Source organism: Oncorhynchus mykiss, chromosome 17 (assembly GCF_013265735.2).
Source record: "Oncorhynchus mykiss isolate Arlee chromosome 17, USDA_OmykA_1.1, whole genome shotgun sequence".
Classification (NCBI taxonomy): domain Eukaryota; kingdom Metazoa; phylum Chordata; class Actinopteri; order Salmoniformes; family Salmonidae; genus Oncorhynchus; species Oncorhynchus mykiss.
Genome location: NC_048581.1, coordinates 66,941,987 through 66,969,405, shown reverse-complemented (window position 1 = coordinate 66,969,405; position 27,419 = coordinate 66,941,987). Strand labels below are relative to the sequence as shown.

At 43.6% G+C, this 27,419-nt stretch overlaps 2 protein-coding genes across 11 annotated transcripts; both read right to left on the bottom strand.

Moving 5' to 3' along the window:
- Positions 1-2,214: 2,214 nt before the first annotated feature.
- Positions 2,215-8,315, bottom strand: agtrap (angiotensin II receptor-associated protein). Of its 7 annotated transcripts, none has more exons than XM_021569461.2 (5): positions 8,116-8,315; positions 7,652-7,686; positions 7,178-7,286; positions 6,721-6,937; positions 2,215-3,757 (listed from the first exon to the last, which is right to left on the bottom strand). In XM_021569461.2, the coding sequence occupies exons 1-5, from the start codon at positions 8,140-8,142 to the stop codon at positions 3,627-3,629; spliced, it is 519 nt and encodes a 172-aa protein (XP_021425136.1). In that variant the 5' UTR covers positions 8,143-8,315; the 3' UTR covers positions 2,215-3,626. The 7 variants fall into 7 exon arrangements, with proteins under 7 accessions (XP_021425136.1, XP_021425137.1, XP_021425139.1 ...); XM_021569462.2 differs by having other exon boundaries at positions 2,215-3,754; XM_021569464.2 differs by having other exon boundaries at positions 2,215-3,754; positions 6,727-6,937; positions 8,116-8,314.
- Positions 8,316-15,256: 6,941 nt separating this feature from the next.
- On the bottom strand, positions 15,257-27,224 carry LOC110494434 (draxin-A). Of its 4 annotated transcripts, none has more exons than XM_021569460.2 (7): positions 27,046-27,224; positions 19,689-20,214; positions 19,137-19,360; positions 16,872-16,992; positions 16,251-16,343; positions 15,981-16,070; positions 15,257-15,834 (listed from the first exon to the last, which is right to left on the bottom strand). In XM_021569460.2, exons 2-7 carry the CDS (start codon positions 20,191-20,193, stop codon positions 15,722-15,724), a joined length of 1,146 nt encoding a protein of 381 aa, XP_021425135.2. In that variant the 5' UTR covers positions 20,194-20,214; positions 27,046-27,224; the 3' UTR covers positions 15,257-15,721. The 4 variants fall into 4 exon arrangements, with proteins under 4 accessions (XP_021425135.2, XP_036806378.1, XP_036806377.1 ...); XM_036950483.1 differs by having other exon boundaries at positions 19,689-20,211; XM_036950482.1 differs by having other exon boundaries at positions 19,689-20,211; positions 27,051-27,224.
- Positions 27,225-27,419: the final 195 nt, after the last annotated feature.

Here is a 27,419-nt window from a genome sequence, read left to right as displayed (position 1 = left end):
CTTCTACTTTTAGCTAGGAGAGATTGACATGCATATTGTCCATGTACATTTAAGGGCCAGCAGTGCTGATCCATTCTGGGCCAATTATTATTTTCCAAAGTCCCTCTTTGTGGCACCTGACCACACGACTGGACAGTATTCCAGGTGGGACAAAACTGGGGCCTGTAGGACTTGCCTTGTTGATAGCGTTGTTAAGAAGGCAGAGCAGCGCTTTATTATGGACAGACCTCTCCCCATCTTAGCTACTGTTGCATCAATATGTTTTGACCATGACAATTTACAATCCAGGGTTACTCTAACTTGTTCAATTTCCACATTATTCATTACAAGATTTAGTTGAGGTTTAGGGTTTAGTGGAATTTGCCAAGGTTATCAGAGACATGTCTGAGAGGAGAGACAGATTGAAAGAGAGGGAAGAAGAAAAAGGAAGGGACATGGTGGAAACATCATTATGATGCATGAGGGAGATGTATGATATGGTAAAGCCTGGTTAGGGGTCACCTTAATAAAAAAAGTACTGTAAAGGAATTTTAATGTTTGTGCTTTTCTGATAACTAATTTCTACGTTCTATTCATGTGCTGTTCTAATAGGCAATTTATATGTTCATGCAAGTGACTAATTTAACGAATCCTCACTTATCAGTATCTGCAATTTGGCATGAAAGAAAGATATCGCAGTTTCAAGGTCTCAGCTTAGAGAGAAGAAGCCTTTGTCACATGTTATGATCGGTCGGTCACATTCATGAAAAAAATATTAATGAATTATGCTAAATCATTCAAATATAAATAAGTTGCCTAGTATAATAAAAACATAGGAGAGCCTGTCTGTCTGACAGGCATTATAATAGAACCCACTTGAGCTCTTCTTAAACATATCATTGACAATTTATAGTGCTATATTCAAAGTAATGTCGTGGAAATTCTTACACTTGAAGTCAATCCAGGCCGCTGGAGAGGTTCCAACCAACTCAATGCACATGTCAATCAGGAGCTCTGCTTGGGCAGTCCCAGCAGATGTCAACAATATGTTTAAGACAAGCTCAAGTGGGTTCCTATTTGTTTTATTAGGCAAGTCAGTTAAGAACAAATTCTTATTTTCAATGACAGCCTAGGAACAGTGGGTTAACTGCCTGTTCAGGGGCAGAATGACAGATTGGTACCTTGTCAGGTCGGGGATTTGAACTTGCAACCTTCCGGTTACTATTCCAACGCTCTAACCACTATGCTACCCTGCCGCCCCATAATAAGTCAATGGAGAGTCAATGGAAACAACTTATTGACAATTTATAGTGCTATATGATTTTCAAAGTAGTGTCCAACAATAGCCATGTTGTCTTGTACTGTGCAACTTGTAGAAACAGTGCTCTGTATTGTCTTATATAAAGACAAATGTAAAAGATCTGTTGTTACACCGAACAAAAATATAAAAACATGTAAAGTGTTGGTGCCATATTTCATGAGCTGAAATAAAAGATCTCAGAAATGTTCCATATGCACAAAAAGCATATTGTTCAAAAAATGTGCACAAAATTGTTTACATCCCTGTTAGTGAGCATTTCTCCTTTGCCAAGATAATCCATCCACCTGACAGGTGTGGAATATCAAGAACCTGATTAAACAGCATGATCATTACACAGGTGGACCTTGTGCTGGTGACAATAAAAGGCCACTCTAAAATGTGCAGTTTTGTCACACTTTTGTCACATTACACAATGCCACAGAAGGGAGCGTGCAATTGGCAAGCTGACTGAAGGAATGCCCATCAGAGCTGTTGCCAGATAATTGAATGTTAACAGCCTGATCAACTTCACACAAAGATGTGTCGTGCTGCATGAGGCAAATGGTGGTCACACCAGATAGTAAATGGTTTTCTGATCCACGTCCTTACCTTTTTGTTTAAGGTCTATGTCACCAACAGATGCATATCTGTATTCCCAGTCTGGTGAAATCCATAGATTAGGGCTTAATTTATTTCAATTGACTGAATCCCTTATATGAACTGTAACTCAGTAAAATCTTTGAAATTGTTGCTTTAATATTTTTGTTAAGTGTAGAAAACGGTGTAATTGTCTAGTGTTTTAATAGACAAGTGCAAGGGTATAGCATTTGGTTTTAAGTGCAATTTAGTGCAGCATTTAGTTTTAAAAAGTTATTATGCATATTTTTCTCAACCCTGGATTATACTTCAATAAAACACTCCATGAAAAATGCAAATTATGTCAGAGCTGTAGTTTTTTTAATTAACTGTGGATAGAATTTCAAGGTTGTGAATGTTTGGTATTCACCCATGTTACTCAAATCAATATGGCTTGTAACTCATTCAGATCAATAGAGAGTTCTGTATTTTATCAAGAGAACAACTCAACACTGCTGGGACAAACACATTAGTTGTTAAAGAAAATTGCCTCAGTCAATGTAAAGCTAAGAGTGCACTAAAGCATTTCAAATGCTTTAGTGCATTTACACATGAAAGGCAAAGACAAAAATCAAACAAAATTGATCAGGTACATAAAAAAATTATGCATTTGGAATGAATGAGGACACAAGTGCTAACATTTTACAAAGAATGTGCCCTGTTAAAACACTGACAAATCTATGCAAATCACAACCAGGAATAGTTGTTCTTCCTGGTTCATATTTACTGGGCTGTAACAGATATCTGCTTCTCTCTCAGCTCAGAGGTAAATCCTACCCGTAAGGTATAGAAGGCAGAAAGTCTCTCTCATTCTTAATTCTGATTTTAAAAGTATACTCACAGTGAAATAGTTTCAATAAAGAATGTCAAAGAACCATTGCAAACCAAATGACTTGCACGCTTTCTACATCTTGACCTTTTCAAAACACTCCTGATCCTGAAACAGGATCTAACATTAGAGGGTAATATTTGACTTTACAACAAAGAGATACAAGTCCTCCCTGAAAGCTGTAATGCTCTGTCACATAGATGGTGAGGTAAAACTGGAAATGTCTGATGGCATTGTGTTAAAATTAATAGTCAAATGGAAGGGTTTACAAACAGCACCACCATTATCCTCTCTATTTGACATCTTCAATACGTTTTGATTTGAGTAGATGGTGGTGCTGAGAATAGCTTATGATACACTAACATAATGCTTGCTAAAATAACAAAACCAGAGCACTGGTTATTCCAAACACTGGCAATAATACTGTTGTAAACGCTCATGTCCATCTTTAAGGGTTAGGACAACACAGACCTTTCATCAGGCATCTTTTAAATAAAGTCAAAGTAAGAAATATAGTAGCATTTAGGACAGGGTAGATATTGGTAAGAAGGCAGGCAAACTCTGCTGTATAATTCTGTATTATCCCACTGTTACTACACCATAAAGTTCAAAAACTTCACTTCTCCTTTTAGTGTTGGGCTTGGGTCCAAGGTATTTCCAGTGTATGTGACATTACCCTGAGCATCAAGCATACAGTAAGCAGATCATATTATTTTACCATGACAGTGAGTATTTAGAACGAGGCATTACTGGTAAGGGATTGAATAAAGCTCAGGACAAAGGTATTTTGCAGTTCGCAAATACCGATATGAAAGGAAAAAAACATTATGGATGTCTTCTTGACACCATGTAATTCCAAGAGAATAAAGTGAGTGGTGTATCTCAGTAGGAGTGTGGTGGTCCAGGCTTGGTGCCCTCGGCCTGGTTGAAGGGGTTGGCTGAGCTGGTGGACTGGTCCTGCTGGTCAATGGACTGGTAAGCATCTCTGTTTCGTGTTACACTGGGGAAGCCTGCTGTGTAGAGACAAGAGATCTTTCAAAATATAGCTGATACACAGAACATTAAACTGTCAAATGTTATCATTTTTCAACATAAAACCCAACGTCAACCTCCATGTTAAAGGTTCATACAGAAAATGGCAAATTACATTTGATGAATTACATTCAATGACACCAAGCTGCAGGACTCACACAATCATAGCGGTGTTAGACTACCACAGTCAGGTGACCCACAGTCAAATGATAGAGAATGAAAAGGGAGGAACAGAACACCACCCAGGAGATAAAAGGAATGCATATCTACAAAGCCAAACTCCTTGGTAATTGTTTACACTGAAAACCCTGTATATGAGAGTCCCTTCAAAAACAGCACATCGCAAACAAACTTGATTTATAACACACTTTTGAAGAGGAAATGTGTGGGGCTAATCTTACAGGCTGCAGTATTCACTCATGATGAACCACTAGTGCATACTGAACAGTCACCCAGTCCTGTATGGTCACGCAGACAGAATACCAATGGCTGCCTAAAACCAAACCTGAGAACATAGAATTGAGTGCCCGAACATGTGATCAATCTTGTAAGAGCCAACCTTAGCGTTCAACCACAATATGGATAATGAAAATCAGATAACACTGACGCAAAAATAGATTGAGCATTTTCACTTATAGTGTTTATTAAAAATATTACTTTAAAATGTCTGCATAAATTTTCAAAAGTCTAACACTGATATTTAAGTGCACAAAGTTGTTTATCTCAAATCATCCATTTATGACCTTAATTTTCAACCTTATTCTGATGAATACAGATGCAGTCCAAAATATTCTTTACTTCATAAAGTCATAAAAACATTCAATCAAAAGCACAAACGTCAAGCAAGAATATGTAAAGATCATTTTCATGGAGTGAAACAGATGTGACTTTCAGAATTGTAGGAAGGAGTGACAAGCAGATATGACATGTGATTAGCAGAGGAGGATGATGGGACACAAACACAGATACTGGAGTCATGTGGCAAGAGGTAAGACTGGACAGTCAGAAAACAAGACAAGAAGTAGAGGCATGGCTGTAGTTCTTCAGCCCAGCAGTTTCCCTTACTTCCTGTGTGAGGGGAGGATTGATGGAAATAAAGGAATGATGAAAAAGAAGAAGAGGATCAGTAGCGGCGGCCGATAAAGGCACTGTCGGCACTATCCGTGGTGCAGCGACTGTCCACTGAGGTGTCTAAGTCTGAGGGGTCAGAGGCAAGCAGCAGGGGGGGGGGGGGGGGGGGATGGAGACAAATCGCAAACAGGGTCAGAACAGATACAGACAGGACAGAGGATTGTTTCCACTCACAGACAGAAAGCTAAAGACAACATTCAATCACTAGTAGTGTGACAGAGTGAGGTTTAGTGAAATGCTAACTATTGGATGTTTGGTATGGGATGACAAAAGCAGACTAACAGGGTTTTGTGCCCAGACTTAAATTTATAACGTAAATGCAGAAAGTAAACAGCATAGTTGGTCAATTTCCACAACAACAGAGCATTGAAGTGCAAGGTTCAACTTCTCTGTTTTGGTGTCCAGGTTACCATGCACCAGATACTGTGTGTGGGCGAAGTCTTGCATCTAGTCTCAATATCTGTAGTGCTGCTGATGGCAATGTAATTTTGCTGAGTTTACCTTTAATATTATTGATGAAAGTGGAATAAATAAATGGTTTACTTACTCTTATGTGTAATAATGTAGAAGGGTGATGTACGGCAGACATTTTGCACTTGAATGCTTATAGAAACGCTGGTACAAGAAATAGACTACAACATCATTTCTTGTAAGTAATGTCAAGGGGAAAAGTAATGTGAGAAGTGTTTTTATGACTGCCAATCAAAATACTAACTTCTAGTACTGTAATTCTACATAATGTACTGTACTTATCAGCGTTAAATGGTTTTAAATCGACACACACCTTGATTGCCTTCTCCTTGGTTTATAGCACTGCAGGACGCCACCTTGATCCCAGAGCCCCCCCCCCCCACCCCCATGTCAAGCAATCAGAGAGCATTTAAAAGAGACCTTGAAAACTTAGAACATTAACTTTATTAATCACCTAGTTTCCAATCAAAGCCACATGTCCCTGCTGTGCATCATTCAACTTTACCACAGACAAGTCAACTTCATTAATGCTCTATTCTTATTTGAATATCCATGAGTCAAATTGGGTTGATCAACTTATACAACTTTTGACAAAACATATCTTTGTCTATTCAGGGTAACAAGGCCTGACAGAACCATCAAATTATCTAGTATGAACACACCATTCAAATGGATTTCAGGCATGTCCTACTGCTCTATGGGGTAGCATAACATGCCCTTCCTGTTCCAGTAGGTTTTGAGAACAGTCACCAAACCTCTGCAAAAACACCCAGGACTTGTGTTGTGCTAACATCTCAGTTTGACTTCGATCAAGTTGAGAAGGGAATGGGTTCTGCCACTGCCATTATAGATTCCACTGTGTAATTGTCCTTTACTGTGTACTGTACTCTTCCAATTAGCTGGGAAAGACAGAGGAACTCCAATCAGATTATTTTGCTCATCGATGATATGTGACCTGGCTAGGATGGTCCACTAGTTAGTGAGTGTCTCAGGCGCATTTGTCTTGTGACCGTCTCTGTAACTCAATTAGCTTGACTCTGGTTTGATCTGCCTGCAGTACAGTTTTACACAAAGGCTCTGAGCAGCCAGCCTGTGCACTACAATCCTCTCATGTCCAACGACATGAAACAGCCCAGGCAAGATTATAGCTTGGAGAATGTAATTTCCTCTCAAAATCTCCTTGGCACTAGGATGATCACATCACACCATGCTTCGGACTTTGTCCATACCAGTCCAGGGATAGTCCTGAGACTATTTCTACAAACCCCAAAACCTTATTTTTAACATTAGAAGTGATAGTGAGTAACTAGCCCTACTGTAAACTAATGGTGGCTCTACTCACACTCACCAAAGTTGACATTGTAATCTCCTCCACGTTCTCTGTACATTTGGTAGACGAAGAAGCAAGAGACAGGTTTGAGTAGCAGGCCCAGGATGGCCATGCCCGCACTGAAGCGGAATGTGTCCCTGTTCCTCTCTGCTAGACCTTCGGCCAGCGGATAGTAGATCCCAAAATGGATGATGTCCGTCAGTATCGTCACTGCAATCCCAATAAGAAACTGGAAGGGAAATGCAGATGGAGAAACTAGACAAATGCATATAAGAGCCTGATGGGGTAGGATGATTCTTATTGATAGCTAGCCGGCTAAACTCAACTCCGTGATTTACTATGGTGTTGAGCAGCGACTAATCTGGGCGGACTGGAGCGCCGATGTCATTTTCTGTAATGTGTGTAATTGAGGGTTAATCTTTGGCATTTTCTGTCTGAGATGGTACAGGAGTTTTAGGAAGTGATTCACCATAAGTACAGCATCGATGGAGTCCCTCTGAGCAATGGCCCACACACCCACAGCCAGGACACTGAAGTTCCCCCAGGCATAGGAGGGGGGTAGCCAGGCCATGCAGCCCCTAGGAACCACACACAGTAAAAAATACCAACAGACACTTCCAAATGTTCAGCATACACTAGCGTCTCTAAAAGAGTAGGCCTCATAAATCTCCAAATTGACAATTGTATTTGACAAACTCTGGAGGCAAAGCATGTAGCTGAGAAGTGGTCCATTATCAGCTTGTGGTTAAAGTTAGCCTCTTCTGTGACTGACTGTAACTATGAATTCTTCAGGTAGAGCATTATGTTTGTGCAGCCATCCATAGAGAAAACGCAACACAAGTGAACCATGTAGACCACTTTCCTCAGTTGGAGTCGGCAACAAGCGAAATTCCACAGGTGTATGAAAAACCCTTGAGAGGAGCCAACCCACCCACTTACTCACCAGATGGTCAGTAGCCAGTGCATTAGTACTATGGCCTGTGGGGACAAAGAAAGTCAACATCATACACGTGACTTTCACATTTTTTGTGCCCAATGAGGCAATTTGCGTCAACTCCACTTGAATTGATAACGGATGCCTGACATTTCATTAAACGATCAATGATTTACAATAAATTAAGAACGTGAATTGATTGAAGAAGTTTAACCACGAACTCAGCATCTCGTGATAAGCCCTGACTGGGTCATTTCACGTACGATAGAAGTGACAAGATTGTTACACAATTGTTGCTATTTTTTAGTCAACAATGACATAACGCTTATGTTTCTGTAACTAGGCTGAAGTGACACGTTAATAATAAAATGTAAATACTGTCGAAGCGCGTATCAAGTAAGAGCAGTGTAAATAAAGTCAGCATTGTATGTATGACTTACAACTATTGCAAACATGTTAACAACCGACTTTACCTTGAGGTTTACGGCAGGAATTTCCATATTTTCAGGCCAATGCAATGCAGATGTTGTGGTCCCCTTCAACTTTTGAGGTTTCCGAAGATTTAACACATAACTGTTCAACTTCTCTCATAAAATGTCTCAACCACTCCCACTAACCAGGCAGCAAACACAAACCATGTGACAACAGCCTGACTCCTTCCGCCTAACCCTTTGCACACCCCATTATTTCATACTGCAAAAAAAACACGTGAGTATCAGCTGCTTGGTCTTGGTCACCATTCTGTAAGTCAATTATCATAAACATTAGACCATGTAGCCAGTCTATTTATTGGAATATGGACAAATATGTTCATGTTCAAACATACCAACTGTATTACAAGCATTCGGGCTGAACTGGTTACAGTGGCCACTTTTCATAGGCTACATGTCACAAAAGTAAGGTGTTCAAAATAATATAAATCACAAGTTAAATATCTGGTGTTGTTCCCATGAGTCTATAAATGACTGTTCCAGGACAGAAGACAAATAAAATATTTCTGATGGTTTTATTCTCCACTGTCTCCCACCCAGGTGTCTTCCGTCAGCCTGGTCTCATAGACTATACTTAACATAGTAAACGTCAATCCGGGACACTCAATGAGATGTTATGTTTGGTATGGTTGTGAGTGGATGGGTGGTCATAGAACATAAATGTCTAGCAACCTAAAGGTAGTGAGTTTGAATCTCTTCATGAAAATGTTTTGCTGATTTGCAACTTTTCAACGACTTACTACTTTTTTTGCTACGGATGGGTGGGCATATAATGTAAACGTCCAGCAACCCATAGGTTGCAAGTTTGAATCTCTTCATGGACAACTTAAGCATTATAGCTAATTAGCAACTTTTCCACTACTTAATACTTTTGAGCTACTTTGAAACTACTTAGCATGTTAGCTCACCCTAAACCCAACCTTAACCCTTTAACCCTTACCCTAACGCCAACCTTAATCTTAACACTAACCCCTAGCATCGCTAACATTAGCCAGCTACCTAATGTTAGCCATCTAGCCACCTAGCTAGAATTCGTAAGATATAATACATTTTACAAATTCTTAACATATCGTACATTTTGGAAATTTGTAACATGTTGTACGTTTGCAAATTCATAACATATAATATGAATTGAAATTCCTAACATATCATATGAAATGTGTAATGGACATCGACAAATTAATAAATAACATACGAAATGTAACATATCATACTAAATGGAGTCTCGGATTTCCGTACATAATAATATGAAATGCTCTAAGACCAGGTTGGTAATATGATTCTATCAGCTCATAACTGCAGTGGGAAGTGCAAACCCATGGTAGACATATGATATGCTACAAATTCTAGCCAGGTGGTTAACGTTAGCCAGCTAGCTAACGTTAACCACCTGGCTAGAATTTGTAACATAGCTGGCTAACGTCAGCTAGGTGAGGAGTTAAAGGGTTAAGGTTAGGGTTAGGGGAAGGGTCAACTAAAATGGTTACGGTAAGAGTTAGGGGAAGGGTTAGCTAAAATGCTAAGTAGTTGAAAAGTACCTGAAAAGTAGCAAGTAGTTGAACATTTGCTAATAAGCTAAAATGCTAACATTGTCCGTGATGAGATTCAAACTCGCGTCCTCTGGGTTGCTTTCATGTTGTGTTGTATGCCCGAATAACCACCCTACTTTCGTTATTGCCTGAAGTAACTATCTGTCTTATGTAACAATACCAAACATAACATATCATATCTTTCCAAATTTACATGTACTATGTTATGTCTAGTCTATGAGACCAGGCTGATGTTACATACATGTATCTTGTCATTTTCTCTGCAGATGGTTATTAAACCTATCTCACTGACTGAGGTGGTCTTTCTAGTAATAACATCCAGATCCTGCGTGAAGAGAATACGATCTCTCAGAACAGAAAGTGCTTCAGGGAATTGCTAATGTATCTCATCTCTGTAACTCACCTTAAATGGGTTCTTAATAGATAGTTTGTCATGCTCCTCATGAAATCCAAATGAGGTAGAAATGAAACTATGCTGTGCAAAGTATACAGTGTCACCCTGTTTGGTGGGTTTGGTGGCACCTTAATAATAATTAATGTGTGAGGACAGGCTCGTGGTAATGGCTGGAGCGGAATTGTGGAATGGTATCAAATACATCACAAGGTTGCCATGTGTTTAATTCCATTCCATTTGCTCCGTTCCAGCCATTATTATGCGCCGTCCTCCCGTCAGCAGCCTCCTTTGCTCTACAGGTACATCTCTGTAAAGTAACAGTTGTTTCTGAGGTGCACTGCTAACAATAGAAAATCCTTTATTCTAACCCCATTCGTTTGTATGGCTGTTGATTCATGCAGTGAGACAGTTACTGGATGCTAAATGCTGTGGCGTGACTATAGAGGTGGAAAGAGGTCTCATCTTTGTATGTGTGGCGTTATGGTTTCTGTGACAGCAGCATTTTAACGTAGTCCATTTTATTCTTATTTTATGTTTGATAAAAGTGTACAGCTAATTGGTGATTTACTGCTGCTGCAACCTGAACTCAGGGGTAGATGTAACACAGTAAATGTTAATCTGCCTCCTTCCAGCTATTGTGAAAGGGGGATACCTAGTCAGTTGTACAACTGAAGGCATTCAACTGAATTGTGTTTTCCGCATTTAACCCAACCCCTCTGAATCAGAGAGGTACGGCAGGTTGCCACGATCAACATCCACATCTTTTGCACCCGGGGAACAGTGGGTTAACTGCCTTGCTCAGGGGCAGAACGACAGATTTTTACCATGTCAGCTCGAGAATTCGATCCAGCAACCTTTCGGTTACTGGCCCAATGCTCTAGTATGATATCTTAAGGTATGTATTAATTTGTGGATGTCCAAAAACCATTTTGTGTGATATGTTACAAATGACAATTCATATGATATGTCACAAATTGCAATTCTTACAATATGTAACGAATTTGCAATATTTTTGATATGTACTAATTCCAATTTGTTGTGGCTAACATTAGCTAGGTGGCTAACGTTAGCTATGCTAGGGGTTAGGGTTCTGGGTTAGGGTTAAGGTTAGGTGTTAGGTTAAAGGGTTAAGGTTAGGGTTAGGGGAAGGGTTAGCTAACATGCTAAGTAGCTAAAATTGTCCGTGATGAGATTCGAACACACTTCTTTTGGGTTGCCAGAGGTTCATGTTCTATGCCCATCCATCGTGTTATACTCTTGTTTTACCTGAAGTAACTTTATGGCTTATGCAACAATACCAAACGTAACACCAAACGCCCAATCCGACAAGGTTAATTGACCCACAGTCCCACAAAGTGACATGATATCATTGAAGTGACATGCTAATGAGCGATAGAAAACCAATCACGCAAATGTCACCATTCAAAATATATATAAACTCACCAAAAAGGATATGTCCCTTTTTCAGGACCCTGTCTTTCAAAGATAATTTGTAAAAATCCAAATAACTTCACAGATGTTCATTGTAAACAGTTTAAACACTGTTTCCCATGCTTGTTCAATGAACCATAAACAATTAATGAACATGCACCTGTTGAACACTAACAGCTTACAGACGGTAGGTAATTAAGGTCACAGTTATGAAAACTTAGAACACTAAAGAGGCCTTTCTACTGACTCTGAAAAACACCACAAAAAAAGATGCCCAGGGTCCCTGCTCATCTGTGTGAACGAGCGTTAGGCATGCTGCAAGGAGGCATGAGGACTGCAGATGTGGCCAAGGCAATAAATTGCAATGTCCGTACTGTGAGATGCCTAAAACAACACTACAGGGAGACAGCTGATCATCCTCACAGTGGCAGACCACCTGCACAGGATTGGTACCTGCAGGACAGGTACAGGATGGCAACAACAACTGCCCAAGTTACACCAGGAACATCCCTCCATCAGTGCTCAGACTGTCTGCAATAGGCTGAGAAAGGCGGGACTGAGGGCTTGTAGGCCTGTTGTAAGGCCTATTTTACCAGGCAAGTCAGTTAATTAAGAACAAATTCTTATTTTCAATGACAGCCTAGGAACAGTGGGTTAACTTGTTCAGGGGCAGAACGGCAGATTTTTTTCGATCTTGCAATCTTCCGGTTACTAGTCCAACACTCTAACCACTAGGCTACCTGCCACCCCAGCAACATGACCGGCAACAGCGTCACCTATGGGCACAAACCCGCCGCCGCTGGCCCAGACAGGACTGGCAAAAAGTGCTCTTCACTGACGAGTCACGGTTTTGTCTCACCAGGGGTGATGGTCGGATTTGCATTTATTGTCAAAGGAATGAGCATTACACTGAGGCCAGTACTCTGGAGCGGGATCAATTTGTAGGTGGAGGGTCCGGCATGGTCTGGGGAGGTGTGTCACAGAATCATCGGACTGAGCTTGTTGTCATTGTAGGCAATCTCAACGCTGTGCGTTACAAGGAAGACATCCTCCTCCCTCATGTGGTACCCTTCCTGCAGGCTCATCTTGACATGACCCTCCAGCATGACAATGCCACCAGCCATACTGCTCGTTCTGTGCGTGATTTCCTGCAAGACAGGAATGTCAGTGTTCTGCCATGGCCAGCGAAGAACACGGATTTCAATCCCATTGAGCATGTCTGGGATCTGTTGGATCGGAGAGTGAGGGCTAGGGCCATTCCCCCTAGAAATGTCCGGGAACTTGTAGGTAGGTACCTTAGGGGAAGAGTGGGGTAACATCTCACAGCAAGAACTGGCAAGTCTGGTGCAGTCCATGAGGAGGAGATGCAGTGCAGTACTTAATGCATCTGGTTGCCACACCAGATACTGACTGTTACTTTTGATTTTGACCCTCCCCCCCCCCCCCCCCCCCTTTGTTCAGGGACACATTATTCAATTTCTGTTAGTCACATGTCTGTGGAACTTGTTCAGTTTATGTCTCAGTTGTTGAATCTTGTTATGTTCATACAAATATTCACATGTTAAATTTGCTGAAAATAAACGCAGTGAGAGGACATTTTTTTTTGTTGCTGAGTTTATCATAATAAATTGAGTGTCTCGGATTTACATTTACTATGTTACGTCTAGTCTATGAGACCAGGCTGGCCACCTGCTGTACTGGAGTCTTGAACCAAATTTTGTATGTCATTAATTTGTGGCCACTAGATGGAGGTGATATAGCTTGAAGCCATTTAGAAACCATAGCACCCAATTTGAAGAAGAAGACAATGCTCTGAAACACTCTTTTCACGCCACTTCGAAAATGGTCTCCTAACCTGCTACGAAAATCACGTCCGGTCATAGCTGTGTCTGTGCCACTTGAAAAGAGTGTCTCACTCTGATATATGGGAAGGTCTCAATTTCATACTCCTCTCTCCTTGTCTCTTTCCCAAAACCCATTGATGAGAAAGGCAGAGGTCCCTCCCCTCTGACCTTCTCCTTCAATGGGATTTGAGGAGGATGAAATTGAGATTTTCCCATTGGCTGATTGCTCCCAACCCATAGGGATCCCCATCCAGTTGACTTCTTTAAAATGGTGGTAGCCTTCAATGGTAATGTCCATGCTAAAACTATTTAGAAACCAAGTTGAGTGCTCTAACTATCGCTAATGGTGTGACAGGGATTAGACAGTCCTGGTTATCGTTAGTGTCTCCCAATTCTTTTAAGGTGTCTGTCCTCTCGCACCCTGCTGGTAATGAATGAACCCATGTGTTGTGACAGTAACATGGCAGATGGCCACTGGCCAACCGTAGCAGGTGCGACCCCTGACCTGACCTCCTGTTGACCTCTTTGACCTCTGTGACATCAGCGACAGTAACCAACGTAGAATTCATGCAATAATGTTTCTATTCAAAGCGGGTATAATTTCTGTCATTTTAATTTAAAGACGTATTTGATCTCAAAATGTCGTAGAAACAGCCACATCTGTCTCGTTGCACGTTGGTCGGGTATCCTCTATCTCTAGAGGGGACTGGGAAGGGAGGGATAGGAAGGAAGGGAGGTGTTTGTGACAGATGGATGTATTACTTTAATTTGTGTTGTAATTTTGCTTTACACCTGGGAGCCAAGTCAATAATCGGAATTTAATTGAATATGTGGTAACACTCCTCTGAAACATCTTCTCATACACTAAGTGTTAAACAATTCTCCATTCCTTTCTATCTAAAGGCTTTATGGGCTGTTTCACAGTCTAGGCAGGTCCCTTATTGATGTTGCCATTCCCCATGTATCCTGCCACGATTTGGCTGGGTGTGATCCATCATTCGACTGGCTGCTTTCCAAGTTTCAGCAGTGCACTCAGTAGCACAACACTTTCTCAGGGGTTATTATAAAAAATACATCACTACTGCTTTTATTCCAAGACTGTAAATCAGAGTGAGAGCAACATGGTGCTCCCAGTGTGCTGGTTGTTTGGGACGAAATACAAGTATTACTTACTCTGCCTGATCAAATATTGATACAGGTGCAATTGTGTGGTGGGAGTGGGAGCTAATGTTTTACTCACTAATACACTTCATGTCAGCTAATGCTTTACTCACCAATGCACTTGATGTCATTGATTTCCCTTTCTTTACACTCGGTGTTTCTGTTTGACCACCTTGTTTCTCCATTTGAAAGAGAGACGAGAGAAAGTGTGAAAGAGGGATGCAGCAGTGAGACTGTGGAGGATCAAGGTCACCTGCGTAGAAGCAGAGAGAGAGAGACAGGGAAAGAAAGTGAGAGAGACAGCATCTGTCCTCCTCCAGGAGGCCCTGGGCTCTGACACACAGCATCCCACTGAGAGCAGGGGGCATACAGCCCCATCCTCAGAGCTCCTGTGGCTCTTTGGAACCAACTCTCACATCTGTCTCCACACAGAGTGCTGAGAAGAATTATCCTCACTGGTGTCATGGAGTATAATGTTTCATAAAAGACCCTGATCCCCGTGACTAAACAAACTGAATCCATAGAGGTAGCATAATGATAAGAATCTTAACCAAGCCTGCCTCTGCCCTGCCTGTCCATGAAATGGTTAAAGGACATGAACCCCCACTGACTCACATGAGCCATAGCTCCCTCTGTATCATGTGAAACTCTGTGGTATGATATAACATGAGGTCCTGGACATTTGACATGGCTAAATCCTACACCCAAAAGATCAACCCTCAATAACACTAGGGACAACCGTCATCATTGTACAAGAATTTAATCACATACAATTAAGTTGAAAAAAAAACACAATATAGACAGAGAGTTCTGTTTGAAGTATTGTATAAATAAAACATATAGTTAAACATATAAAAGGAAACTCAAACAAACATGTTTGCTTATCATACTAATTACCTTTTAAAGAGTAGTATAACATTATCAGTAGAAAAGCAATTGGTAATCAATCCATTCTCAGAAAAGACATTCATATGTACAGTACACAGATAATCAGACACTGCACAGTTGTTGTTTTGGACCTAACATACATGTACATGATTTTGTGGCATTGAAGTGGGGGAGATGATATGAGTTGGTAGTATGAAAATGCTTAATGAACTATCACTGTCAGGTGATGTATAACCTGTGTTCTGTCTGTTTTGTCAGAGGGAGTGGTCATGTTCAATTTGTGGTGTGTGTGGGGGCCTCTGGTGTGTGTCTGTCGCCCTTCACACTGTGATGAAGGCACCCTGGTCACTGTTGGCTGACTCTGGCACCACGCAGCGGCCCCTTCGCCTGGTCACTCGACGCTTCCGGTGGAACTTGGCATAGCAACGGAACCCTTAGACAAAGTAATAGGACAATAGAGGATGGATAAGCAGGTTACTGACATATAGAACAATACCTTTATCACCTACTGTTTGTTGGTTGTGTTCTCTCAAAATCTCTGATGTTCTGTGGCTTTCGCCTGATACATCCCTTACTCACCTTCCTCGCACATACAGTCATCATAGCACTTGTTGTTGAGGCCCCGGTTGTGAGGCTTACACTCGTGTTGTCTCAGGTCACAGCAGGAGCCTATAGGAGGGGATGGAGGGAGAAACCATGTGACTTCTGGTTGTAAATTTAAAAACAAATGTTTCAACCGTCACATGGCCTTTATCATAACGATCCTTCAGGAGACCATGACCTGAGAGGTCAGAGGTCAAGGATCAGAGGTCAGGAGAGTAGTGGATGTGCAACAGTTTAGTCACTGACCTGGGAGACAGTCCAGATGGTGGTCACATGGCTCGATGGCATCAGTGTCCACTGTCACATTGCCACTGCTCAGGTTCTTACTGCGCCGCTTGTCTTCAGCATGCAAAACAACAAACAGATTGCCAATAAAGTACTTGGACTGAATGATTCAACCCAGGCTCAGACAAACAGATGGACAATCAAGCAAACACTTCAATGTCAATGGAAATAACAGATATATCACACGTGTTTATTCTGTGCTGCGTGTTCAGTACATGCCAAGGGATCATTACAAATGTAGGACATTAATATGATCACCCTGTTATAGCAGAACTTTTCTGCAATCCAGGCAATGTTACATTTGTAGTGTATTTGAGGTTTTAAAAGGATTCTGAAGTTTGTAATTTCCACATTATGAAAATGTATCAACCACTACAAAAATGTCCATTAATTATAATCCACATAATAATTCAGATTTCGTGTTGCTGCAGGATTATTTTCCTGCTGTAGTAGACTGGCTCAAATTAAGATCCTACATCAGTATGTTTTTTTGGGGGGGGGGGTGGAGGGAACACATTCATGTGTGACTTTCCACCAACATTAACATTAGCTGTATCTTCTCAAAACATCTAAAGTGCTGACCTTTCTTCCTGGAAGATGGCCAGGCGTCCACTGGCTTCATGTCCTCGTAGTCTGTCCAGTCAAACAGAGTCATGTCCAGAGTGGGCATCACCTCTCCTTGCATCTTCCCCCGGCCAGACTTCTGTAATGCATAGAAAATACCCCATTACAGCCTCACACCATTGGTCTCTAACTACATTCCAGTATGTTTCTATTGGGGTGTTGATGTGCACTGCCACCTGGCCCATAAAACAGCCTGTTAGTTGTGAACACCCAGGACTTCACACCCCAGAGTGCTTTACAGGCAATCAGTTGGCTACTGAGGACATGGCTACCTACTACACTGTTTATGGACCTGAGGCAGCATACATACATCAGATGGTAGTGTTACTACTGGTCAGAGGAGAAGGCCTGTGCTGATTCACACAGCTGTGATTTTACCAACACTGTCAACAATGTCCTACAATATTAAACCCTGAGCCGAAGCAATTTTAAGTTTAAGTCAAATTTAACAAAACAACTCCTCTGAGGATTACTCAGCCAAAACCGATATGTCATAAACTTCAACAAAACTCTTTACATAATGCATATCCCCTGGACCTCTGGGCTGTGTTAACAAAATAATAGCAGGTTATTATGAAGTCAATTTGACATTGAGAGGTCTCCTGGTGATGTCTAGAGAGACTGGACCAACCAGGCTTCTGGTGCACATTGATCCCAGCTCATTCCGTCTCACCCCGAGGAAATATTGAGGAACATCAATTAGATGTGGGATATTAGTGCTTGGCTGTTTATTTAGCCAGCAGCCGGAATCAAATATTAATTAAGAACGCTCCCAGCATCCCTGTGTCATTGAACCCAGGTCCACTCCAAGCGAGGCTTCCACTTCAGGCCGGTATCTGACAGCTCCTGAATAAAGACATACACACAGTCTCCAAGGTTCTCCGGCAGCTTGTAAACAGCATACCAAGCAGTCAGAGATCAGACATCACACACTCACAGAGGCCAGTAAAGCCAGACAGGGCTACAGTAACTCTGGAATTATGGGCCTTGGAGAGGAGAACACCATGGGCCTGGGAGAGGAAAACACCATGGGCCTGGGAGAGGAAAACATCATGGGCCTGGGAGAGGAAAACACCATGGGCCTGGGAGAGGAAAACACCATGGGCCTGGGAGAGGAAAACACCATGGGCCTGGGAGAGGAAAACACCATGGGCCTGGGAGAGGAAAACACCATGGGCCTGGGAGAGGAAAACACCATGGGCCTGGGAGAGGAGAACACCATGGGCCTGGGAGAGGAGAACACCATGGGCCTGGGAGAGGAGAACACCATGGGCCTTGGAGAGGAGAACAACATGGGCCTGGGAGAGGAGAACACCATGGGCCTTGGAGAGGAGAACACCATGGGCCTTGGAGAGGAGAACACCATGGGCCTTGGAGAGGAGAACACCATGGGCCTGGGAGAGGAAAACACCATGGGCCTGGGAGAGGAAAACACCATGGGCCTGGGAGAGGAAAACACCATGGGCCTGGGAGAGGAAAACACCATGGGCCTGGGAGAGGAAAACACCATGGGCCTGGGAGAGGAAAACACCATGGGCACACCATGGGCCTGGGAGAGGAGTGTGTTGGTGGTTTGATAGCATCCTGTGATAAATAGATGGATGATAGATGAGAAGGAGTATTTATATTTGAGGAGCAGAGAAGATATCTAACTCTGTGTGTGTGTGAGCGCTGTGATGGCAGGCAGCATACTGGGAGAAAGTGACTGACAGATGGCTATGAGGAGGAGGGGCCAGGCAGCTACACCTCACCCACCACACTTCTACAACCCTCCTCCTCATACAAATGAGCCCATTGCCTCCTAGACGTTCAATCATGGATTTACCAGACAAGAATACATAATAACCAAGACAGTAACAGAGAGGGTATTCTACTACTTGACCAATGATGGTGTGAACTTGACCCCCAAGGCATGTGTTATGTAGATTAGCATAACTATATCCATCATATCTAAAAACCCTTGAGACCAGTCTACCATATTGGCTATTATGTTCCAACCACCCTCAACTGATAGGTAATTTAAAAAGCCTGTCTCCTCGTTTTTCTGAGATGAATAATGAGCTATGTGATACATTAAGCCCATTATGGAGCCTAGGTATTTCCAAATAGGAAATACAGTCGCTCTTTCTTTACCATGAACACGTATCTCTATAATCCCTACAACACTGAGGCACAACTGACAATGGTATTTCTAATAAGCACTCATATGTCTTTATGGGGTACCTGGGGTTTGGTGGAGGCTGGGGGCAGCGTTGGGAGATGCTCGCTCATCACCGTGGAAACCGCATAGGAGCCGGAGCCAAAGACCACGTAGATGGGGGAGGGGGGTTCAGTGGGCGGGGTCAATCTGTGAGAGGAGGCGGCTGCAGCGGCGGAGGAGACAGATCCCTCCTCAGACAGATCCCTGTTCTTCAGAACAGAGCCCAGCTCAGGCTCAGGGAGAAAACCTACAATGAGGGAGAGAAGGACAGAACAGGGGTGGGGGAGGTGAAGGATAGCCAGACATTATCATATACACCTAACAAGATCTCTCCCTGTTGCCAAGAAAAATGTATTACATTTTTTTTGTTCATTGTTAAGTATAAGGTCAACTACTTAAAATACTTAATCAATTTATCAATGCCCTATAACAAAATCACAGAATTTAACATTATGTTTTTAAATTGATTAGTATTTGTGCTCTTTTAGAACTCTTTATATTACATTTATAGAGAACTAATCCCAAACAGGCTCACGGCTCATTATCTGATAACCCTAGATCCATTGGGGACTCACCTTTAGTGAGCCGACCCTTATCTCTCCGACCTCCATGTCTCCTCTGGTCAAAGTGGTGCCCATGCCCCTGGCCCCTCCCCTTGCGTGGCCCCAGAGGGTGGTTGTCTCGGGCATGAGACGGGTTCCTGAAGCCCCCACGACCCTTCTCCTGCTCCCTGCCCACAGGACCCATCTCCAGTCTCACCGGGTTCAGGCCCTCCAGACCCGTCCCATCATCCTCAGGCCGAGCTGCGGAGTGCAGGGGCCTGCGGGAGAGAAGCCCAGCCCCAGAACTGGCTTTGGCACCGCGGGACCCCTGGCCACCATGCCCCCCTCCACGCTCCCTACCATGCCCATGCCCGTGACTCTGGAAGCCCTGATCAGGGTACTGGAGGGCATTGCCACTGCCTGGCGAGGGCTGTGCCAGTCTCCTCTTTGCATGTGTGGAGCCAGGTTCAGCGCTGTGTGAAACAGCCAGAGTGGAGAACAGGAGAGCCAGAGGCAGACACCAGGAGGAAGACATCATCTATAACCACAGAGCCACCTGCTGTAAAAATAGAACAGTTTTCAGTACACTCATTCTATATTTTACATGACAAAAATGGACAGAAGCAGCTACATTATGATGACACAAACACACTATGGACTGGGCTGGTGAACTATACTTCTCAGAAAGTCCAGAGTACATTCAAATATACAGTATGTAGACAAACTTGTCTCCCGTCATGTTTTATATAATCCCTACAGAACATAGTGTTTCACACCATCAGTCACTGCTGATTGGTGCGATATCCCTCTGTGAGTGCCTGTGGCTTTGAGCCTCTGCCATGGAGTCCACCACCAGGCAGCCATACTATCCTCCTGTGCCATGGAGTCCACCATCAGGCAGCCTTACTATCCTCCTCTGCCATGGAGTCCACCACCAGGCAGCCATACTATCCTCCTCTGCCATCGAGTCCACCACCAGGCAGCCATACTATCCTCCTCTGCCATGGAGTCCACCACCAGGCAGCCATACTATCCTCCTCTGCCATAGAGTCCACCACCAGGCAGCCATACTATCCTCCTCTGCCATCGAGTCCACCACCAGGCAGCCATACTATCCTCCTCTGCCATGGAGTCCACCACCAAGCAGCCATACTATCCTCCTCTGCCATAGAGTCCACCACCAGGCAGCCATACTATCCTCCTCTGCCATGGAGTCCACCACCAAGCAGCCACACTATCCTCCTCTGCCATGGAGTCCACCACCAGGCAGCCATACTATCCTCCTCTGCCATGGAGTCCACCACCAGGCAGCCATACTATCCTCCTCTGCCATGGAGTCCACCACCAGGCAGCCATACTATCCTCCTCTGCCATCGAGTCCACCACCAGGCAGCCATACTATCCTCCTCTGCCATGGAGTCCACCACCAGGCAGCCATACTATCCTCCTCTGCCATAGAGTCCACCACCAGGCAGCCATACTATCCTCCTCTGCCATGGAGTCCACCACCAAGCAGCCACACTATCCTCCTCTGCCATGGAGTCCACCACCAAGCAGCCACACTATCCTCCTCTGCCATGGAGTCCACCACCAAGCAGCCACACTATCCTCCTCTGCCATGGAGTCCACCACCAAGCAGCCACACTATCCTCCTCCGCCATGGAGTCCACCACCAAGCAGCCACACTATCCTCCTCTGCCATGGAGTCCACCACCAAGCAGCCACACTATCCTCCTCCGCCATGGAGTCCACCACCAGGCAGCCATACTATCCTCCTCTGCCATCGAGTCCACCACCAGGCAGCCATACTATCCTCCTCTGCCATGGAGTCCACCACCAGGCAGCCATACTATCCTCCTCTGCCATGGAGTCCACCACCAAGCAGCCACACTATCCTCCTCTGCCATGGAGTCCACCACCAAGCAGCCACACTATCCTCCTCTGCCATGGAGTCCACCACCAAGCAGCCACACTATCCTCCTCTGCCATGGAGTCCACCACCAAGCAGCCACACTATCCTCCTCCGCCATGGAGTCCACCACCAAGTAGCCACACTATCCTCCTCCGCCATGGAGTCCACCACCAGGCAGCCACACTATCCTCCTCGGAAGACCACAGGCAGTACGCTGTTCCCTTGTCCTCTGTTCCCAGAAGCACTCAGTACCACCCTATCATAGCCTACTCACCCTTCCACCATCCCTGTTGCTGTGCTACGGCAGCACTCATCAGTCTTAGCAGTAATCATTACCCTCTTGTGCTAGCCTCTCAAGCTGCAGTGGCTCTTTAGGAGCCTATATAGGACAGAGACATACAGACCCTTAGTGCTGTAAAAATGTGTTGTAAAAATGAATGTCTTTGGTCTTGGAACATCCTCTTCATCATAAGATGCTTCAGCCGTTCTCCAACACAGCCTTGTATTATGTATACCTGTGGGCTCTAGGAGCTTCATCTCCAACCCACCTGTCTATTTATTATAACAGTAAGAATCAAGTGTGAGGTCGATATGATGGAGAAATAATGACATAACCCAATTAGTGGCACTGCCACTGACCGCACTAAGGAGATCAAAAGGTGATTGGTACAGTGGGACTTTCTGAGAATATGGGCATGGATCATTTGTATTCAACTCGGGATGTCCTAGTAAAATGTCAGAGTCCTTGTTTCTAACCCCCTGGTCTAGTTCATGTGAGTTCATTTGGGTTGTTTATTAAAAAGAACAAGGTGAGCTTTCTGTTCCTCTCTGATGGGTTTGGACCATCCATTGCCCTGGCAACGCAGCATGACTGCTCTGCCCCTGGCAGGCCACTCTTTTATGTTAAAGACAGACAACGGTGCGGCCCATACAGAAAATCTATAGGGGAGAAGTATTGACCTGCTGCTGTGGGTCGATAGACTTGCCTCTTCAATCACACACACACACACGCACTTTCAAAAACACTCCACCCTGAGGTTTACACTGAGTTATTTAGGTGCTTTGAAAACAGGCCAGGACTAGGAGATTGCGTTATGGGGAGGAGGAAAAGCAACTGCTGTCAAGGGGAATGTGTGGTGCTATTGCAAGCAGGCCTGTATGGGGATTAGACACAAACTGCTATCTCTTGCCGGTCTCTGGAGGGAGTTCTACCCACTGTGCAGTTTGCAAACAACAGTGGGACGGTAGCTGCTGAGGTGAGACCTTTATCGTCTATAACCGTACAGTGTGTCTGAGAGAGAGAGGTACAGTGCCCTTTCCCACACAAAGTGTTTGGTCAGGCTTTATCTCATCCTCCAGCCCTGTACATTTGACACTGCTGTGGTAGAGAAGGGTATTTTTAATCACAGGACAGAGAGACTTCGCAGAAAAATGGCATCGCAAGAAAACACTCTAGCTTGTTGGTCTGCTCAGTGAGAACCGTGAGGCCTTGCTGACAAAATTAACAAACCAACCAGTCCCAAAAAATAAACAGCAGCAAACAGCATCAAAATGCACATGACGTACTGTACATATTGACAGAGCCCAGACTCATATTGGAGATCACAGAGTCCTCTGAAATGAGTGTGCAGATAATGGGGCGCAGACACAGAGGCTGAGCAGCATTCTGATTGAATGGCACCACAAATATTTCTCTCTCACATAAAGAGAAAAGGGGCGCCTCCATAGAAACGGATTGGACTGCTAGTTGGAGCCTGAATAGCCCTGTCACCTTAAAAGGAAGGCGGTGGGTAACAGAGAGGGGCACAGAGGCAAAGAGCATCCTTGCCTAGCGGAGCCAGTTCTCCTTTGGCCCTTTGATGTAGCCGTCAACAGGTGGTCCTTTGAGAAGACTCAGGATGGGGGTGGAAATAGAACACTCTGGGGTGGAGTTCTCAGCATCTTCTGATGATAAGCAGCCCCTACTAAACAGTGTATTATACAGCGCTGTGTGATATAGGTAGGACGCAGCAGGGGTTAGCATCTGGCGCTGAGGCGGTGGCCAGGCCAGGGGGGCAAGACCAGAAGACAGAGAGGGCTTTGAGAGCACATGAGGAGGAGTAGGATACAGTATGAGGTGTACCTTCAGTTTATATACACATGGAAAGCTGTGAACATATTGAACAACCTATTGAAAAACTGAGATGATATGAATTGAGATGAATTAGTGTTCAGACAGAGGTAGGTCCAGTGATGATGGGTAATCTAGCAGCAGAGTGCTGAGGCCTGGTTCATTAAACACTGAGATCTGAGACCTCTCTCTTGTCCATGACCAATTGGTCAGTGCTCAACAATATCAGGCCGCGACATGCTTCACAGAAGCCCAGCTTACAACAGATCATGGACACAGCTGAAATGATAGTTTGAAGAGGGCCTGGTAGTGAGGGGAGCAGCGAGGCAAGGTGAGGCGAAGCAGTGGCACTGGGCACTGGGCTGGCAGTGGACTCTGTTTTATGTGCATAGATAACTTCACCTGCTGGGCCACAAGCCTCCAGAAACCATCTGCTCCTGCCCTGTTGTCTCTCCTAGCAACCAGCGTGGCCACGAAGAACGACCAAACAAAGATCCAAAAACTCCTGGAATCATTCTGGGTTTACATAAAGAGATTACAGGCCCATGTCCAAAAGCACATTTTTAGCAGATGATTTACCTGATTAGCAGTGTTCCGTCAGGTTGCAGAGTGTGTGCCTTCTGTGTAATGTGAGAGTGAGAGGACAATGGGAAGTCAGGAAGGGAGGGGGTGGCTGGGCTCAGGTGGACTCTGGTCCCTGTCCCCATCACATATGGCTCACTGGAGAACAACAGACTTCACACCAACCAGACCAGAAACGCATGACTAATTCACCATCCTTTCTTTGCTCCCCCAGTGAACAATGCCAATAACCCCCCCCCCCCACACCCAAAACAAAACCAAATGGGAGGTCTTGTGGTAAACACAGCTGGTGATCCACTGCGATAACTGTACACTCTAGTCAAAATAAGAATGCAGAGAAAAAGATAATTCAAAAGCCTGTATATTTGCCCCAGAAAGGATTGATTTCTCAATCATTCAGCAGACTTAAAGTGTCAATGGATGCATTCATGTATCTATTAGCTGATTAAAATATGCTGTTCATCAGGTGTTCGCCATGTAATAAACACATAAGATTCTCAATGTTTACCAACACTTAACTTTCATAAGTCTGATTTCCATCAGATTTCTCAACAAATAATTCAGGAAAGCTACTGAAAGCACTATAAAAATGTGTTTCAGCAAGTAGCCTTTCAACTGCCCAATCAATAGAGAGCAATAGTAATGGCGTCTTTTTGTAGGCACTAACTCGACCCATGGGAAAATGAATGGAGTTTTTGTAGGGTTTTTGGATAAATGCCAAAAATAAGATATGTGGTAAACATGGGCTTAGGAGATCGTATACATTTTGTTCTATAAGATCATCTTCAGCAGCTAAAGTCACTTTTTGTGAATTTTGAGCACATAATGGCAATATAATTCCTAAAGGTCATGTTAACTGACTGATATGTCATAGAACAAAACATATAAGATCTCTTCAGCCTGTGTTAATCTCAGACCTTATTTTCGGCGTTTATCCCAAAACCCTACTCTTTCCTCATAGGAACAGCTGAACGAACCAGAGGTAACTCATTTCTGGGTTTTAGGACTACAAGCTGGCGAGCTCTATGACCGCTGATTTAAACAGTTTGAATTCTTCAGCTCTCTAGAGAACAATATTTGAGATTTCATACCATCAACTGGGAGCTTTTGCAGCTCTGAGTGTGCAGCATTATCCGCTGAGCCCCTGGAAACTGCTCAGTGTGATGAGAGCCATAAGGAAGGCCCATCTGTCAGCAAGTGAGCCGATGCAGAGAAGAGGCACAAACTGATTCTGTGGCAATTTCGTTGCAGGTACAACAGATGTGGGGCAAGATCGAACATTGCCACGGTTGCACAGCAACATCACAGACATCCCGCAATGTGGCCATTATCTTCCCGTAGAGCACGCTCAGTGCACACACACACACTCACAGCGGGGCAACCTCCTCCAGATACCCACAGAGCAGAGAGAGAAACACGTTCCAGCAACGCTCTGAGACACAAACAGCACCAGGAGAACAGAGCTACAGACATCCCACTGAGAGGAGAAAGACAAGGGAGAGACAAAGAGACAGGGGGAGGGTAGGCCAAGAGAACAGACAGACAGACAGTAAGAGAGAGATAGAGAGAGAGAGAGAGAGAGAGAGAGAAAGAGAGAGAATTCATCCAGGGCAGGGTTAATTGGAACAGTGACAGTGGAATCTCTCTCTCTCATTTGATGTCACACAAGGAGACCAGCTGGGTCCACTGTTCAAAAACCAAAACACAACAACAACCAATCAGACTGAACCAACCTTGAACCCGAAAAGATCACTGTTGACAGCATATCACACTTTAACGCTCATTATAAGACATGGAGATGGTGGCCACGCTAGGTAGTAGATCACCAATGTAGTCCATAGTGGAGGAGATTTGCTATATTGGCACAGCTCACTGCTTTACCTAGCCTACACATTATATGAAGAGGCAGCATAGTGATAGTGTACTAGGAAGTTATCTACGTAAGTGGAATGGAGGAATAACTTTTGTTAATTAATGCTTGGTTAGGCTACCATAAAGCCATGATTAATCATTCCATATTTTCCTTGAGTTTGCTATTATTTTTATGAAATTTCTCTCAATAGTGAACGTGGACTGGATGTGACCCCCAGATCGCCCTGCCGGGAGCTTCACAATCAGGTCTCTCCACAGTTCTCATAGGGATCACATTCACATTCCTGCTGATTGGCTTGCTTTTAATTAACAGGCTTATTAATGAGTCCACAAATATTGTACACCCACTGTCTCTGCTTTATATTCACTTACAGTTGATTAATAAAATGCATGATCTCACAAGGAGACAGCCTATCTAAAATCTCTCACTCTCGCTCTACATAATTGCAATATATGTCTCTTTTAACATGTTCATTAATACTCAGCTATTTTTCTGATACAGAACAAAAACATATTTTATTTCCCATATTAGAATGACTTTCCCCTCTGCCAAATAACAGAACACAGTTAAATTCAGATACGATTATCATAAAACGTACCACTAAGCAATTAGGAATACTGAAGGCACTATTGAGTATAATAAAAAGGCAAACAATTTCACATATTTCTTTAAATTTAGAATAATTGGCCGCCACGGTTTCTATCTTGCCTTCAGTGGAGTTCATTCATATAGCCTAATAACTTTATAGAAGAAACAAAAGTGGGTGTTATTAATGCACTAGCTAGTACAAGATGTAGTCTATTGAATGCAACAATATAAAGCGAAATTAATGATACAGGTGGCACATTTGGTTGGCTATAGTTCGTTATTGCGAGAGAACCTTCTTTAACACTTGAATAAATTGACAAATTACCTTACCCGCGTTGGTTAATCCGTTGAGGTTGACTATTATTGCAAAGGGAATTCAGTCATATGGGATGACCGGTATAGTTTGATAAAGCGCACAGGACTCAAATTCCGTCTGTGTAGGCTCCGTTCACGGTCTGTGTGCTGGTCGTTGGGACTGTATCTGGTTTTTGAAGAGTCACCGGCTGGAAGCGCGTAACCGTATGCGCGTTCATGCGGAGATTTATGTCAGCGTTTGTCCCATTAGGTGAGGCGCATGGGAATATGTTTCCTGAGCTTGCGATAGGATACATCAATTTGTCGCCAGTGTTGGCCGGTAAAGTGAGAAACTGTCGAAATGTATTCCTTATTTGATCACAATTATCACCGTGAATTATATCA

Bases quoted from the DNA above. Each gene is read 5' to 3' on its own strand.
- agtrap (XM_021569461.2), bottom strand. From the start codon at position 8,142: ATGGAAATTCCTGCCGTAAACCTCAAG. The intron at 7,687-8,115 runs GTAAAGTCGGTT...TTGTCCCCACAG, and splicing joins TTCCTGCCGTAAACCTCAAG to GCCATAGTACTAATGCACTG. The intron at 7,287-7,651 runs GTGAGTAAGTGG...TGTGGTTCCTAG, and splicing joins CACTGGCTACTGACCATCTG to GGGCTGCATGGCCTGGCTAC.
- LOC110494434 (XM_021569460.2), bottom strand. From the start codon at position 20,193: ATGATGTCTTCCTCCTGGTGTCTGCCTCTGGCTCTCCTGTTCTCCACT. The intron at 16,071-16,250 runs GTCAGTGACTAA...CCCCTCCTATAG, and splicing joins CCATCTGGACTGTCTCCCAG to GCTCCTGCTGTGACCTGAGA. The intron at 15,835-15,980 runs GTGAGTAAGGGA...ACTTTGTCTAAG, and splicing joins TGACTGTATGTGCGAGGAAG to GGTTCCGTTGCTATGCCAAG.